The 17,391-nt window shown below is 40.3% G+C and overlaps 1 protein-coding gene across 10 annotated transcripts in view; it reads right to left on the reverse strand.

The window, feature by feature from the left end:
• Nucleotides 1–17,391, reverse strand: part of NUP210L (nucleoporin 210 like) — an 87,841-nt gene that overhangs the window by 42,762 nt on the left and 27,688 nt on the right. For 9 of the 10 annotated variants that reach the window (XM_019431222.2, XM_053908673.1, XM_053908675.1 and 6 more), the window contains 4 exons: nucleotides 13,209–13,346; nucleotides 12,350–12,505; nucleotides 9,377–9,575; nucleotides 7,028–7,173 (listed from right to left, as the gene is read on the reverse strand). In XM_019431222.2, coding sequence (XP_019286767.2) covers nucleotides 7,028–7,173; nucleotides 9,377–9,575; nucleotides 12,350–12,505; nucleotides 13,209–13,346 — 639 coding nt within the window. The remainder of the gene's footprint in view (nucleotides 1–7,027; nucleotides 7,174–9,376; nucleotides 9,576–12,349; nucleotides 12,506–13,208; nucleotides 13,347–17,391) is intronic. The other variant, XM_053908676.1, reaches the window with a different exon arrangement.

The following is a 17,391-nucleotide window of genomic DNA, read 5'->3' on the forward strand; positions in this document are numbered from 1 at the left end:
CAGGCCTGTGGGTCACTTCACCCATTAATGTCTAATCATTCCAGACCACAACCACTTCCACATCCTCTAAGTTCTTGCAGCATTCATCTGTACTATTCATTTGTACATTAAGTCATCTCCTCAAGCTGTTTATTTTAAAAAAAAATTTTTTTAATGTTTACTTATTTTTGACAGAGAGAGAGACATAGCATGAGTGGGGGAGGGGCAGAGAGGGAGACACAGAATCCCAAGCAGGCTCCAAGCTGTCAGGACAGAGCCCAACGCGGGGCTCGAACTCACGGACCACGAGATCATGACCTGAGCCGAAGTTGGACGCTCAACCGACTGAGCCACCCAGGCACCCCTCCTAATGCTGTTTAAATGTGTCAAATGCTTCATATGTGAGTCTAATAAGTCTTATGCAGGGCACCCAGGTGGCTCAGTAGGTTAAGCATCTGACTGTTGATTTCAGCTCAGGTCATGATCTCATGGTGCATGAGTTCAAGCTCTTTGTTAGGCTCTGTGCTGACAGCTCTGAGCCTACTTCCAATCCTGTCCCCCTCTTTCTTTGCCTCTTCCCCACTTGTGTGTGTGCACGTGTGCTCTCTCTCTCTCTCTCTCTCTAAAATAAACATTAAAAAAAATAAAATAATGAAAGAGAATTTATCTCCCTCAGCTGGATTTGATATAATATTGTGCACATAAAAGGTATTGAACAATAGCTGTATAAGCATTTAAAAAAATTTTTTAGGAATTACTATTTTTTTAATGTTTATTTATTTATTTTGAGAGAGAGAAAAATGGCACAAGTAGAGGAGGGGAAGAGAGAGAGAGAAAAAAAAAGTCCCAAGCAGGCTCCATGCTGTCAGCGCAGAGCCCGACGTAGGGTTCAAACCCAGAAACTGTGAGATCATGACCTGAGCCAAAATCAAGAGTCAAACAGACACTCCACCAACTGAGCCACCCAGGCACCCCTGTATAGGCATTTAAAATGCATATATATTTTGAGTATAGTTGACACACAATGTTAAATGTGTCAAGAATACAACATAGTGATTCGACATCTCTGTATGTTGTGCTGTGCTCACAAGTGCAGCTACCAGCTGTCACCATATAACATCATTACAGTAGCACCGACTACATTCCCTTAACACTGTGACTTTTATTCCCAGGACTCATTCGTTCAGTAACTAGAAGCCTGTATCTCCCCTCCCCTTCACCCATTTTGCCCAACCCCGACCCCTCCCAGCTAGCAACCACCATCAGTCTGTTCACCGTATTCCTAAGACTGACTGTGCTTTTTGTTTATCTCTTCGCTTTTTAGATTCCACACTAGTGACATTATATGGAATCATTTACCTTTCTCAGTCTGACTTCTTTATTTTACTTAGCATAATACCCTCTAAGTCCATCCATGTTGTCACAAATGGTCTGATCTCATCCTTTATGGCTATGTAATATTCCAGTTTGTGCATGTGTATACTTACCACATCTTCCTTACCCATGCACCTACCGATGGGACACTTGGGCTGCTTCCCTACCCTGGCTGTTGTAAATAATGCTTCAATAAACATAGGGGTGCATGTATCCTCTCAAATTAGTGTTTTCATTTTCTTTGGTTAAATACCTAGTAGTGGAATTACTGGATCGTATGGTATTTTTTTAAAAAACATTTATTTTTGAGAGAGCACATGTGCACAAGCAAACAGGGGAGGGGCAGAGAGAGAGGGAGACAGGATCCGAAGCAGGCTCTGTGCTGACAGCAGAGTGCCCGATGCAGGGCTCGAGCTCATGAACTACTAAATCATGACCTGAGCCGACGTCGGATGCTTAACTGAGCCACCCAGGCACCCCATGGTATTTCTATTTTTAGTTGTTTTTAAAAAAATTTTTTTTTACATTTATTTATTCTTGAGAGACAGAGAGAGACTGAGCACAAGTGGGGGATGGGCAGAGAGAGAAGGAGACACAGAATCCGAAGCAGGATCCAGGCTCTGAGCTGTCAGCACAGAGCCCAAAGCAGGGCTGGAACTCACAAACCGCGAGATCATGACCTGAGCCAAAGTCAGACGCTCAACCGACTGAGCCACCCAGGCGCCCCTTTTTATTTTTAATGTTTGGTTATTTTTGAGAGTGAGTGAGAGAGAGAGAGAGAGAGAGAGAGAGACAGAGAGAGAGACACAGAGAGAGAGACAGAGAGAGAGAGAGACAGAGAGAGAGAGCGAGCAAGCATGAGTGGGGGAGGGGCAGAGAGAGAGGGAGACAGGACCTGAAGCAGGCTCTGGGCTGACAGCAGCGAGCCTGATGCAGGGCTTGAACTCATGAACCCGTGAGATCATGACGTGAGCTGAAGTCAGCGCTTAACCGACTGAGCCACCCAGGAGCCCCAGTTCTCTTCTAGGTTTTTTATGGTTTCAGGTCTCATATTTAGGTCTTTAATCCATCTTGAGTTTATTTCTATGCATGGTGAAAGAAGTAGTCCAGTCTCATTCTTTTTCATGTGGCTGTCCAGTTTCCCAACACCATCTGTTGAAGAGACCCTCCTTTCTTCATTGTATATTCTTGCCTCCTTTGTCAAAGATTGACCACACAATCCTGGGTTTACTTTTGGGCTCTCTAGTCTGTTACATTGATCTACATACTACATACCTATTTTTGTGTCAGTACAACACTGTTTGGATTACTACAGCTTTGTAGCATATCTTGAAATCTGGGATTGTGATACTTCCATGCTTTGTTCTTCTTTCTCAGGATTTCTTTGTCTATTCAGGGTCATTTGTATGGTCCCATATAAATTTAGTATTATTTGTTCTGGTTTTGTGAAAAATGCTGTTGGTATTTTGATAGGAATTGTACTGAATCTGTGTAGATTACATGGCTAATACAAACATTTTAATAACATTAATTCTGGGGCAGGGTGCCTGGGTGGCTCAGTTGGTTGAGTGTCTGACTCTTGGCTTTAGCTCAGGTCATGATCTCACAGTTCATGAGCTTGAGCCCCGCGTCGGGCTCCATGCTGATAGTGCGGAGCCTGGTTGGGATTCTCTCTTCAAAATAAATAAACTTTAAAAAATTACATTAATTCTGAGGCACCTGGGTGGTTCGGTCAGTTAAGTGTTCAACTTCAGCTCATGATCTCACGGCTTAGGAGTTTGAGCCCCACATTGGATTCTGTGCAGACAGTGCAGAGCCTGCCTTGTATCCTCTGCCTCTCTGTATCTCTCAAAAATAAATAAACATTAAAAATAATAATAATAAGGGGCCCCTGGGTGACTCAGTCAGTTGAGGATCCAACTTCAGCTCAGGTCATGATCTCACGGTCCGTGAATTCAAGCTCCACACTGGGCTCTCTGCTGTCAGCGCAGTGCCCGCTTCAGATCCTCTGTCTCCCTCTCTCACTGCCCCTCCCCTGCACATGCTCTCTCCCTCTCAAAAATAAACAAACATTTAAAAACATTTTAAATTATATCAAATCTTCCAATCCACAAGCATGGAACATCTTTCCATCTGTTTGTGTCATCTGCAATTCCTTTCGTCAGTGTTCTGTAGTTTTCACAGTACAGGTCTTTTACCTCCTTGGTTAAGTTTGTTTCTAGGTATTTTATTCTTTTTGGTGTAACTGTAAATGGTATTATTTTCTTAATTTCCCTTTCTGCTACTTATTAGTGTATAGAAACACCACTGATTTCTGGGCATCAATTTTGGATCCTGCAACTTTACTGAATTCATTTATTACTTAATACTTCTAGTATTTTTTTGGTAGAGTCTTTAGGATTTCCTATGTTTAGTATCATGTCATCTGTGAACAGTGATAGTTTAACTTCTTTGCCAATATAGATGCCACTTATTTCTTGTCTGATTGTATGGCTAGGACTTCCAGTACTATGTTGAATAAAAGTGGTGACAGTGGGCATCCTTGTCCTGTTCCTCATCTTAAAGGAAAAGCTCTCAGTTTTTCACCATTGAGTATGGTGTTAGCTGTGTTTTTTTCATACATCGTCTGTATTATGTTGGCATATGTTATCTCTAAACCCACTTTGTTGAGACTTTTCATCATGAATGCATATTGAGTTTTGTCAAACCCTTTTCCTGCATCTGTTCAGATAATCGTGATTTTTTTTTTAAAGTCTATTTCTTTATTTTGAGAGAGAGAGCATAAGCAGGGGGAAGGGCAGAGAGAGGGCTAATCCCAAGTAGGCTCCACATAATCAGCGCAGAGCCTGAACTCACAAAACTGTAACATCATGACCTGAGCCAGAATCAAGAATGGAACACTTAACCAACTGAGTCACTGAGGCACCCTCAAGATAATCATGATTTTTATCATGTGTTTTGTTGATGCGGTGTATCACATTGATTTATGAATACGAAACCATCCTTGCTTTCTTGGAATAAATCCCACTTGTGAGTGATCCTTTTAATCTATTGTTATATGCCCTTTGCTAATATTTTGTTGAGGACTTTAGCAGTTATGTTCATCAGTGCTATTGACCTGTAGTTTTATTTCTTTGTGGTGTCTCTGTCTAGTTTTAGTAGTATGGTAATGTTGGCCTTGTAGGATATATTTGGAAGCTTTCCTCCCTTTTCTATTCTTTGGAATTGTTTGAGAAGAATAACTGTAAACTCCTCCTTAAATGTTTGGTAGAATTCACATGTGAACTCATCTGGTCCTAGACTTTTGTTTGTCAGTTTTTTGATTACTGATTCAATTTCATTACTAGCAATCATGCTGTTCAGATTTTCTATTTCTTCCTGATTCAGCTCTGGAAGATTATATGTTTCTAAGAATTTATCCATTAAATGGATATTCTATTAAATTAGCAAATAACTTTTGTCCTAAATATATAAAGTAATACATCTATACACTTCATCCTATTTTTCAAAGAACTCTCACTTAAGGGGTACAGTCAAGATTGGTATCCTATTTATAGATGAACAAACTTGTTTTAGGAGAATAAAGTATTATCAAAGTGTAGGTTATTTTCCTGTGCCACACAGTGTCTACAATATTGACTAAGTTGCAAAATGAAGTACAGAGTTGAGCAATCATTCTAAAAATGTAAACAAATCATGTCTTAGTATTTCTTTCCTGAATTAGTCAATCATACTGATAATTGAAATTACTAAAATTAAACATTCCTGTGTCTAGTACTCTCTTAAATAATGTATTTGTAAGTCAATTCAACAAGTATTCATTGATGGCTCATTGGGGGATATAGTAATAAAAAGTCAAATGAGGTCCTGCCTCACAGTGGAGCTCACGGTCTGAGAAAGACAGATTTGAAGTTGGTAAAGAGAATAATGAGCATTACAAAAAGGCACACTACAGTGTGCACACAAGCCTCTAATAGGAGAAACAGAATTAGTCAAAGGTTTCACAGAAGGCCTCCTTGAGAAAGCAAGACAAACTATTCCTTTCTCCTAAATATATAGTTCAAAATTAACCAGATCAACTGAATTGAATGTAAATTCCATGTACAAGGACAAATTGAGAACTATACCATGTACTGAAATGTAATATTGATAACAAAGGTAGAACACATGTACTCTTTTAAGAAGGTAAAGGGGAAAATTTATGACCAAAGCACTACACAGAAAAGGGAACCATCAGGGGTGCCTGGGTGGTTCAGTCGGCTGAGCATCTGACTTCGGCTCAGATCACGATCTCATGGTTCATGGGTTCAAGCCCCACATCAGGCTTTGCATTGACAGCATGGATCCTGCTTCAGATTCTCTGTCTCCCTCTCTCTCTGCCCCTCCCCCACTCATGTTCGTCTCTCTCTCTCTCTCTCTCTCTCTCTCTCTCTCAAAAATAAACTTTAAGGGGTGCCTGGGTGGCTCATTTGGTTAAACATCTGCCTTCAGCTCAGGTCATGACCTCACAGTTCGTTAGTTCAAGCCCCACACCTGGATCTGTGCTGACAGTGCAGAGCCTGCTTGGGATTCCCTCCCTCCCCTCTCTCTCTGCCCCTATCCTGCTTGTGCTACCCCTCTCAAAATAAATTAATTAATTAAAAAAAATAAACACTAAAAAAATTAAAAAAGAAAAGAAAGAAAAGGAAAACCATCATTTTATTTCCTCTCCTTTAACGATGGTTTTCATCCATGCAGATCTGATTTGTGGAGACTCAATAAATATAAAATAAGGCTAGGAATAATCATAAAATAGAAAACCTAATGAAATGACAATGAACCACAGCCAAGTACTTTCATTTAATTAAGCAAGTAGGAAGATTCATCCACTGAGAACAAATAAATATGTTTGAACCATATGTTTAATACTTATGCTGCATAACGTGCAATAAGCCCAACTTAAAATGCAAAATTACAATTAACAACTTACCTTGCCTCTTTCGTTAGTGTTAATTCCCCCCCATTGAGTGTCTCCTTGTCCCAAGAGTCACTGAGTCGGGATGTGTATCTATTAGCAAGAACTTTTAGACATCAGTTGTAGTTCTTGAAGGGATCCACTATGAAAGCATCCCAGGCTCTACATTTGTTTTGAACTGCCACCTGCCGTAGTGTCCCAGTTATAACGGGCCAGTCCTTAGGGCCCTCCATAATGACTGTTCTGTTGAAAATCTTGAAGTATAAAGGGTAAAAGATGATGACCTCCCTCTCTAGAATCAAGTTTTCTTTCAGAGTTCTTTAAAAGAGACCATACTAATATTCAATATCTTGTTCAGAGTCATGTTTACAGGTATATATGCACATGTAAACATTCAAATAGTACCTTAAGATCAGCGTACTTAATGTAATTTACTATACATATTTTATACCTCAATAAAAAAGAAGAAAGAAATGAAAAGACCTACAACTTGCTGATAGAGCTTGAAGATATTCCTGTGGCAGACACATGAGGGAGTACACTCCCTGATACTCAGGCTTGATGACAGAACTGTAGAGCTAGGAGTGAAGGAGTGGTAAATAAAGAGAACACAAATATAACCGATCTTTCACAGAAAACACAGACAGCTGGCAAGACTCTAAGTGGACACAGTGGGTTCCATGAAAAGATATGCCAGTTCCTTACCATGAAATGCCTCACCTTTAGGGGTTCATAAGCAGCAAACGTGGCACTGCTCTCCAAATACTCTTCATACTCAGTCACACTCACTGTTACCAGAGTATGGCCTAGAGATTTGGCTGCTATATGTGTACTAGAACAGTGCGTTGGTCCAGGTCTTTGAATACCTGCAAATCAAAAAAACATGACTTCATTAGGGTAATAAGCAGTCAGTTCTCAATGGGGATCAGTCTACAGAAATATAAGAATTTTAATACATTAAAAAACATCTTGATCTCATACACTACTAGGCCCCAAATGTTTATATCAAATCTATATAAAAATCTGTTCCTTCTATTAACATGTATCAGGTAAGACACAATTTTATGTTCAGTGAGGAACATAACATATATATCAGCAAAGGCATTTATAGTTTAGAACGGGAAAGTGAACATTTACATAAATTAAAGTATTAATAGAAAATTATAAGCATGGGCGCCTAAGTGGCTCAGTCAGTTAAGCGTCCAACTCCTGATTTTGGCTCGGGTCATGATTTCATGGTTCATAAGATCTTGTCCCGGGTTGGGTTCTGCACTGCACTGGGCCTGGAGCCTGAGATTCACTCTCTCTCTCCTTCTGCCCCTCTCCCCTGCTCATGCTCTCTAAAATAAAAGTTAAAAAAAGAAAATGATAAACATGGAAGTCTAGAAAACAGAAAGATTACTTCTAGTTGGAGAGGTAAAGGAAGATTTAGACATGTATAAGATGTATCTCAAGTGATGAATGAGCAAAGACAGAAATACAAATGAGATACGCAGGAGTACGTGAAGGGTGGCTACACGGGAAATTTTCACTTAAGCAGTTTGTGTGGCTAGAGACATATATGAAGCCAAAATATGAAGTTATAAAAGGCACACTGGGTTTTCTTGTAGAGGCCTTGAACATAAACTTTAAGGATTTCAGCTCTATTCCACCAGCAGTGAGAAGCCTCTCAATTTTTGAGCAGGAAAAGTAATGAAAGTAAGTTTCATGAAACTCCATGTGGTGGCCATGGATTATCAAAGGCAAGCAGCATTAGGAGGATGTTGTTATATTCTAGGTGAGAGATAGTGAGGGCCTAAAAATTAGGAGACACACCTTGAGAACAGAGAAGAGGAAAGAGACGTTATTTTTTTTAATGTTTGTTTATTTGAGAGACACAGGAGAGAGAGAGAGTACTCACAAGTGAGGGAGGGGCAGAGAGAGAGGGAGATGAGAATCCCAAGCAGGCTCTACGCTGTCAGCCCAGAGCCCGAGGCGGGGCTCGAACCCACGAACCGTGAGCTCATGACCTGAGCTGAAATGAAGAGTCAGATGCTTAACCTACTGAGCTACCCAGGTATTCCAAAAGAGATATTATATAGTACACTTGGCAAGGGAGAAGTCCAAATTGCAGATGTACTGTGAGAATTAAATGAGCTAATATATGAAAAGTATTCAGAACAGAGCCTAGCAAATAGCAAATAGCTAAGTAAATGTTGGATGCTACCCACTGTTATTACTGATTAAAAGACAATAGTAATCAGGATCACACATAATGTTTGGTAAGAGAAAATGATGTTGGTCTTTATGGATAGCTTCTTCATATTCTCTTTTCATATTCTCTTTTCATTAGAAAAAGATATTTTCAGGGCACCTGGGTGGCTCAGTCAGTTAAGTGTTCAACTTCTGCTCGGGTCATGATCTCATGGTTCGTGAGTTCAAGCCCCAGATCGGGCTCTGTGCTGACAGCTTGGGGCCTGGAGCCTGCCTCGGATTCTGTATCTCCCTCTCTCTCTGCCTCTCCCTCCGTCATGCTCTCTGTCTCTCAAAAATGAAAAAAAGAAAAAAAAAGATATTTTCTTGGGGTGCCTTGAGGGCCTCCATCAGTTAAGCGTCCAACTTCAGCTCAGGCCATGATGTCACCATTCATGATTCAAAACCCACTGACAACACGGAGCCCACTTTGGATCTTCTGTGCCCCCATCTCTGGCCTTCCCTCCACTCTCAAAAATAAACAAACATTTAAAAAAAAAAAGAAAGAAAAAGATACTTTCTTTTTTTGAATAAATTTAATAATGTCACTACATCTATCTTAGAAAGATGTATGATATATATATTAAAGAGGAAGCTTGAGATTAGAAAGATCTTCATAGGAATTGAAGGAATAGCTACAAGGACTCTGAAAATGCTATTCAATTTCTGTGCCTTTGTTTTTAAATTACATCATAACAAGGCAGTTGATGGAATAAATAAAAGTACTACAAAGAAAGGTAATATGTGAATTTATACTATAGTTTGTAGTTTCTGAATTGATGGTTGGTCCTTTCATTCGAAGACAAAGAAAGGAGAAAATAAAAGGCTTACTCTTACCTTCCTTGAGAAGAGTAAAGACCCCTTGCTTATCCATGTTCAGATGCAACAATAAATGAGAGCAGTCTGTGAACACGATGACTTCTTTGGTCTCCTTATTTACATGATACATTGCAATGGGGATTTCTATAATCTGGCCAATCTCCACATCAGCATGAAATGGTAACAGTTCCATTTTGTTCAGTTTCAGGACATATATCTAGAGGGAAAAAATTAATCTTTCAAGAAAGTTATGTCAGGAAAGTCTAAGAAGAAAAGAAAGCGTTCCTTAAGTATTTAAATACACACATACGTAAACACGTATGTATGTTTTGTGTACAAAAATATGTATCATATACTGTGTGTTGGGGAGGGAGTGTTAATCATGTCACTCATTTCATTCCTTCGTCAACTGATTTGTCTAAAGCATCTAACACCATACAGCAAGAATCTGGCAAATGATGGCCAGTGCCCAATTTTCTTAGTTTTTGTAAGCTAAGAATGGTTTTCACATCCTTAAAAGGTTTTAAAACAAACAACAACAAAGAAGAATATGAGAGTATATATACATGGTTTACAAATGCTAACATATTTACTGTCTGGCCCTTTACAGAAAAACTTTGCTAACCTCAGATATAAAGCACTTCCTCTTCTCAGTATCTTTTAAAAAATATCTTTTGTCTTTGCTATAGATTAAATGTTTGTGCCCCCCCCCCCCTCAAATTCCTATGTTGAAATCCTAATTCCCCAAAGTGATGGTATTAGGAGGTGAGGACTTTGGGAGCTGATCAGGTCATGAATGAAATTAAATTAGTGCCTTTATAAAAGAGACCCCACAGAACTCCCTAGCCCTTCTACCATGTGAGGTTACAGCAAAAAAGACAGCCTCCTATGAATCTGGAATTTTCCCTCACCAGACACCAAATCTGCTGGTGCCGTGATTTTGGACTTCTCAGGCTCCAAACTGTGAGAAATAAATTTCTGTTGTTTACACACCACCCAGTCTGTGGTATTTTGTTATGGTAGCCCAAAGGGACTATTTTTTCTGTCACTTTCCTTGGTCCTTCTGCTAGTTCATCTTGTTCTGCCTACATCCCTTAAAATGACACATGTTACTCAGAGTTCACCTTCTCTTCTGCCTATACGCTCTTCCTCGGAAACCTTACCCAGTTCCAAAACTTCAATGACCAACCATATCCTGATAATTCCAAATGTTTATTTCTAGTCCTAATCTTTCAGTTGTACTTCAGAACCCTATTATCAATAACAAATATTCACCCAGATGCTCCGCAGGTGAATCACACTAAATGTATTCAAAACTGAATTCATCATCTTCCTCTTTTCCTTTTTCCTTTTCTTGCATCTTATATTCATCCAGCTGCCAAAGCTGCAGAAACCCCTGTCTGTTTCAGTCTTCCCCACTCCACTGGGCATCAAATCTGACTAAGTCTACCTGCAAAATAACACTTCATTTTCCCCCTTTTCTCTATTCTCAATACCATATTACTAAGTCAGGCTTAACTGGACACTTTTCCTTCCTTTCTCCCTTCGATCAATTCTAATCTACTAGTACATAGCACTAGCAAATATCTTCCATTCCTTTTTTTGTTGTTGTTTAATATTATACTTGTGACCGACAAAAAAAATAATCAGGTACTTTCTAAACACAAGCTCTACCATATTATTGACCTTAAAAACCTGGGATGGCTCTCCACTATCTACTGTGGGAATCAGCAAAAGTTTTCTGGAATAAGCTAGACAGCAAACATTTTAGGCTTGTGGGGGGGGGGGGAAGGGGGGGCACACAGTTTCTGAGACAACCCCCAACTCTCTAGTTGTGGCTTAAAAGTAGCAATACATAAATGAATGAGGGTGGCTGTGTTCTGATAAAACTTTATCAAAAAAGCAGCAGGTTGAGTTTGATCCTTAGGCCTTAGTTTGGCTCTATCTTTCAAAGTCTTGTTCAAATTCTCATCTCTTCATGACAGTCTCTAAGTAGTCAAATCTACAAGGATTTTTCTTTTATATATTAATAATACTTTTACTACACAATTCAAGTAGCTCTCAATCATATACTGCTTTAAAATAACTCACATAATTCCCTTAAAATGTTATTTAAATTCATGTGAATAGATCTCCCAAATAGAATTTGGATTCTTTAAAGCAGGGATGATATGTTATGTTGCTTTGAATGTCCTATGATATCTAGTATGGAGTTAAGTGCCTTAAGAGTACTTAGTAAATGTTCACTGAATGATAAGAAAATGCTAAGTCTTTCAGGGGACAACACACGTTAACATATATCAAAAGTGGAGGAAAAACAAGAATGCGATTATATAGTAAAAAGAAGTTTTTAATCAAGACAAGCAATATGAGACTAAAAATAAAGTTATTACGAAGGTCATGTGATAATAACAAAGTACAGTAACAAAAATAGATAACTAATTATTGAATATATTCCAAGCATTGAAAAAACCTTACCTCATTTAATTCTGACAATAACCCACTGAAGTAGATACTATCATTATCTCCACTTGAGAGATAAGGAAACAAGAATACCCATTCAGTAACTGGCTGTGAAGTGAAGCAGGATTCAACCAAGGTCCAGAAATATTTAAGGAATATGTACTTTCAGATTGAATTTGAGCCTCATTTTCAAATACCCAATTTGGAGTAGAAAGATTTTTAAACATGTTCTGTACTTGGGGCGCCTGGGTGGCTTAGTCGGTTAAGCATCTGACTTCAGTTCATGTCATGATCCCATGGTTCGTGGGTTCGAGCCTGGAACTTGCTTCGGATTCTGCGTCTCCCTCTCTCTCTCTGTCCCTCCTCTGCTTGTGCTCGCTCTCTCTCTCTCTCTCAAAAATAAATAAACATTAAAAAAAAAAAAAAACATGTTCTGTACTTAAATTTATTATTTTTATTTGTTCTGTAATTAAATTTAGCCAGCAGTGTCTCAGGGGTGATAATAAGGATCTTTGGAGAGTTATTTACCTTAATTTCTCCATATCGAAAGGGATTTTGTACATCTCGGGCCAAAACAGTACTGTTCCCCCTGACCTGGCCTGCAGTCACTACTCCTTTGGTGGTCACCACAGCCACTGTTTCATTAGAAGAGGTCCAAGTGAAGTTGCCACTGCCACCCTCTACCTGTGAAAAAATAACAACCCTATTTATATTTAACTGCCAATGGAGGAAAATGAAATTTAAGCAAAGAAGTAAAACCCAGTGAAATAAAGTTTAAGAAATAATAAAACTATATAACAAATCATTTCTGGGGGCACCTATGTGGCTCAGTCGGTTAAGCATCTGACTTCAGCTCAGGTCATGATCTTGTGGTTCGTGAATTTGAGCCCCGCATCAGGGTCTGTGCTCACAGCTCAGAGACTGCAGCCTGCTGCAGATTCTGTGTCTCCCTCTCTCTCTGCCCCTCCCCTGCTCATTTTCTCTCTCTCTCAAAAATAAATAAACATCAAAAGAAAAAAAAAGAAGAAATTATTTCTGGACATGCTAAGAAGATATGATGCTATAGGAAAGTAGGCACTTGGGTAGGGAAATACCAAAGGGAGCTTATGTAATGGCACTATCACAAAATGTCAAAAAGGGCACAAGGGAGCTTGACAAAACTTTACAAAAGTCACAAGTAATGAATATGTGGAAGAGAGACCGAAAGTACAGCATGTCTTATCAAGATGATAGTATTCAACAACAACTTGGTTGTCACCAGAAACTGGGTTATGTTACTAGGATTAGGGGGAAAATTTTTAAACATTAACCAAATTTCAATAAATTAAGCTATCAGAGAAACTGAATTATCTCTTTGTAAATTTTTTCGTATTATAGAACACCATACCTGTACTTTATAACGATATAATATTCCCATAGGATGATGAGGAAATGCCAGAAAGTTGGGTGTAAGCTTGATAGGGAAATAAATCTTCACTTCTTGCTGATGTACAACTGGAAATTTTATAAGCTGAATATTTTTATTCTATAGGGAAAAGGGTGCAAAACAGATTTTATAAGGACTTTTTTACAATCCACATTCATTTATTTGCAAAACATCAGCAAAATGGTGTGCTAATGAATTATGCAACCAGTTTCTTTCTACAAAAGAAGTAAATAAATATTCCTATTCACTGAAGAACCACAGCTTCTATACTCCAATAATAACGAAAGGGCTTTTATCAGAGTTAAAATAAGTATCACCATCTGGGAAAATTGTTAAAATTTCCTGACATAACAAAGTTTTATCAACATAAGAAGAGATACCATAGTTTCAGAAAGAAAGACCCTTGAACAACCATCAGTTAAATATGTAAACTATGAAGACAAAGGGATATGCCAAGCTACTCAGAATAAAAGGAACATTAAAGGTGCTAGGGGTAAGACAGTCCTTTCATTGGGGCGCCTGGGTGGCTTGGTGGGTTAAGCGTCCGACTTTGGCTCAGGTCATGATCTCACGGTCCGTGAGTTCGAGTCCCACGTCGGGCTCTGTGCTGACAGCTCAGAGCCTGGAGCCTGTTTCAGATTCTGTGTCTCCCTCTCTCTCTGCTCCTCCCCTGTTCATGCTCTGTCTCTCTTTGTCTCAAAAATAAATAAACGTTAAAAAAAAAATGAAAAAAAAAAAAAGACAGTCCTTTCATCATTAAAGAAACAGCAAGATTGGGGGGGAATGTATAGAGATAAAACAACTGCCCCCACTCAACTATCTTGGCATTTTCCCTACAAAGGTAAAAATCAATCAATCAATTTTTTTTATCTATCTGGTTTTTAAAGAAGCCCAGAAATATGAAATATTTATTATTTTATTTTTTGCAATGTTTACTTATTTTTAGGACAGAGGGAGACAGTGTGTGATGCAGGGGAGGGGCACAGACAGAGAGAGACACAGAATCTGAAGCAGGTTCCAGGTTCTGAGCTGTCAGCACAGAGACCGACATGGGGCTCAAACCCATGAGCTGTGAAATCATGACCTGAGCCAAAGTCGGATGCTTAACCGAGCCACCCAGGCACCCCTGAAATATTTATTAACATTCTCACATCTGTGATAATGGTCCTGAATTTTCTCCTCAGTCTTTAAAGTAGCTGGATCATAAACTGAAAATAAGTCTTTCAGTTTAAGAGAACATCATTCTGCTATAAGATATGGGTGTTCTGGGGGCTAGGGAAGATAGTGGCAGACCCCAACCTAGGAGGACCCTAGGCTCACCTCGTCCCATGAATATACCCAGAATATATTCCCATGAATATAACTACCAGATCCTCCTAAATACCCCCCAAAACCGACCTGAAGACTACCAGATCAAACTCCATAACTAGGGGTGGAAAAGAAGCCATGCTGAAGAAAATAGGAAGACATGGTTTGGGAGGGAAACAGATTGTGGCCACTGTGGTGGGGAGGGAGCCGCAGTAAGTCACGGAGAAGGGTGAGAGACAGACTAGCGTACAGGGGAGTACAGGGAGACAATGATTCCCCATAGCAACTGGCTGGGAAAGCAGAAGGTGAGAGGGGCTGAATTTCGAGTACTTGCAACCTGGGGCTTAAGGCCTGGAGTTTTAAAGGTCCATGGGCATGGGAGGGGAGAGTGTTGGGAGCTGGGGGGAGGGGGCATCGAGCAGCTCCTGGACAGAAAGCAGAGCAAACAGCTTGCAGACACACAGCATGGAAAAAGAGATCTGAAGAGCATCTGGGACACACAGTGGGGAGGTTATCTGCTCTTCTCCAACTGCATCCCAGAGAGGCGGCATTCACAGAGAGACCCTTCCAGAAACAAAGGCACTAGCAGGCACCGTTTCCCTCCCCTGCCTCTCAGGGTAAGTACAGGGCACCTGTGGGAACCAGTGCAGTGCCCACACTCGCTACCTAACTTGCTTACACCAAGCCCCGCCCCCCCGCACTCCAGAGGAACCACCGCTGCCACTTACGCTCGCCCCACTCCCAGCACAGCAAGCTCCCAACCCCAGAAGAGCGGTCCGAACTCCTGCCCACACCACATCTTTCAACCCAGGAGTTTTGCAAGGCCTGGGTTCTGGCGGTGGCGGCAACAGGTTTCATCTCATAAGCAGACCAGAGCACATCGACTTAAAAGCTGCCACGTTCAGGCCAGGGACCAAACACTGCCCACAACAGGCACAGAGAGCCTCTGCAGACGACTGGCTTGGAAGGTAAAGCAGCCAGGACACGACAGCAGAGTACATGCAGGCAGCACACACTGGAGATACTCCCGGAAGCGCCAGGCCCTGGGCAACAGGGGACACTATGAAGCAGGGCACTACAGGACCTCTTTTTCATAAGGCCATTACCTTCAACAGCAGGAGATGTAGCTGACTTTCTTAGTACACAGAAACAGGCACAGAGACTTCGACCAAATGAGAAGACAGAGGAATCTGTCCAGTGAAAGAACAGGACAAGACCACAGTCAGAGATCTAAGTGAAACAGATAGAAGGAACAAGCCTGATGGAGAATTTAAAGTCATGATCATAGGGGCGCCTGGGTAGCTCAATTGGTTAAGCGTCCGACTTCGGCTCGGGTCAGGATCTCATGGTTGGTGAGTTCAAGTACTGTATCAGACTCTGTGCTGATAGCTCAGAGCCTGAAGCCTGCTTTGGATTCAGTCTCCCTCTTTCTCTCTGCCCCTTCCCTGCTTGCACTCCATCTCTCTCTCTCTCTCAAAAATAAACATACATACATACATACATAAAAATAAAGTAATGACCATAAAGATACTCGCTGGACTTGAGAAAAGAGTGGAGGACACCAGTGAGACCATTAACACAGAGATAAGGAATAACATAGCAGAGATAAAGGACTCAATAAGTAAAATGAGAAGCATGCTTGATGGAATGAACAGCAGGCTGGAGGAAGCAGAGGAACGAATCGGTGACCTAGAAGACAGAGTCATGGAAACCAACGAAGCTGAACAAACGGGAGAAAAAAAAGAATTACGTAAAACAAGAAGAGACTTAGGGAACTCAGTAACTCCATCAAACGTAAAAACATTTGTATTATAGGAATCTCAGAAGAAGAAGAAAGAGAAAAGGGGCCAGAGAATTCCTTTGAAGAAATAATAGCTAAAAATTTCCCTCATCTGGGGAAGGAAACAGATATCCAGATCGAGGAGGCACAGAGAACCTCCAACAAAAGCAGATCCACACCAAGACATATTGTAATTAAAATGGCAGAATAGAGTGGTAAGGAAAAAATCTTAGGGGCGCCTGGGTAGCTCAGGCAGTTAAGGGTCTGACTCTTGATTTCAGCTCAGGTCATGATCCCATGGTTGATAAGATCAGGCCCCATGTCTGACTCTGTGCTGACAGAACAGAGCAGGCTTGAGATTTTTTTTTTTTCTCTCTCTCTCTACCCCTTCCCTACTTTCACACACTCTATCTGTCTCAAAATAAATAAACATTAAAAAAATTATTAAAGGGGCACCTGGGTGGCTCAGCCAGTTGAGTGTCTGACTTTGGTTCAGGTCATGATCTCATGGTTTGTGGGTTTAAGCCCCATGTTGGGCTCTCTGCTGTCAGCCCAGAGCCTGCTTTGGATCCTCTGTTCTCCTCTCTCTCTCTGTTCCTCCCCACTCGTGCTCTTTTCCCTCTCTCTCTCTCTCTCTCTCTCTCAAAAACAAAAACATTAAAAAAAAGTATTAAAAAAAAGAAAAAATCTTAAAAGCAGCAAGACAAAAGAAGACAATTACATACAAGAGAAACCCATAAAGCTATCAATAGATTTTTCCCAAGCCAGAAGGGAGTAGCATGACCAATGTGCTACATGAGAAAAACCTGCAGCCAAGAATACTCTATCCAGCAAGACTCTCAGTCAGAATGGAAGCAGAGAGAGAGAGTTTCCCAGACAAGTAAAACCTAAAGAAGTTCATGACTACTAAACCAGCCCTACAAGAAACCTAAAGAGGACTCTATGAATAGAAAGGGAAGACCATTAGTGAGAGTATGTAAAGTAGAACATACAAAAGAAGTAAAAATGAATATTTCTGTAAAAACTCACTCAAGAAACTCACAAAATAAAAGGATC

Source organism: Panthera pardus, unplaced genomic scaffold (genome assembly GCF_024362965.1).
Source record: "Panthera pardus isolate Hobbes unplaced genomic scaffold, ASM2436296v1 HiC_scaffold_21, whole genome shotgun sequence".
NCBI classification, from domain to species: Eukaryota; Metazoa; Chordata; class Mammalia; order Carnivora; family Felidae; genus Panthera; species Panthera pardus.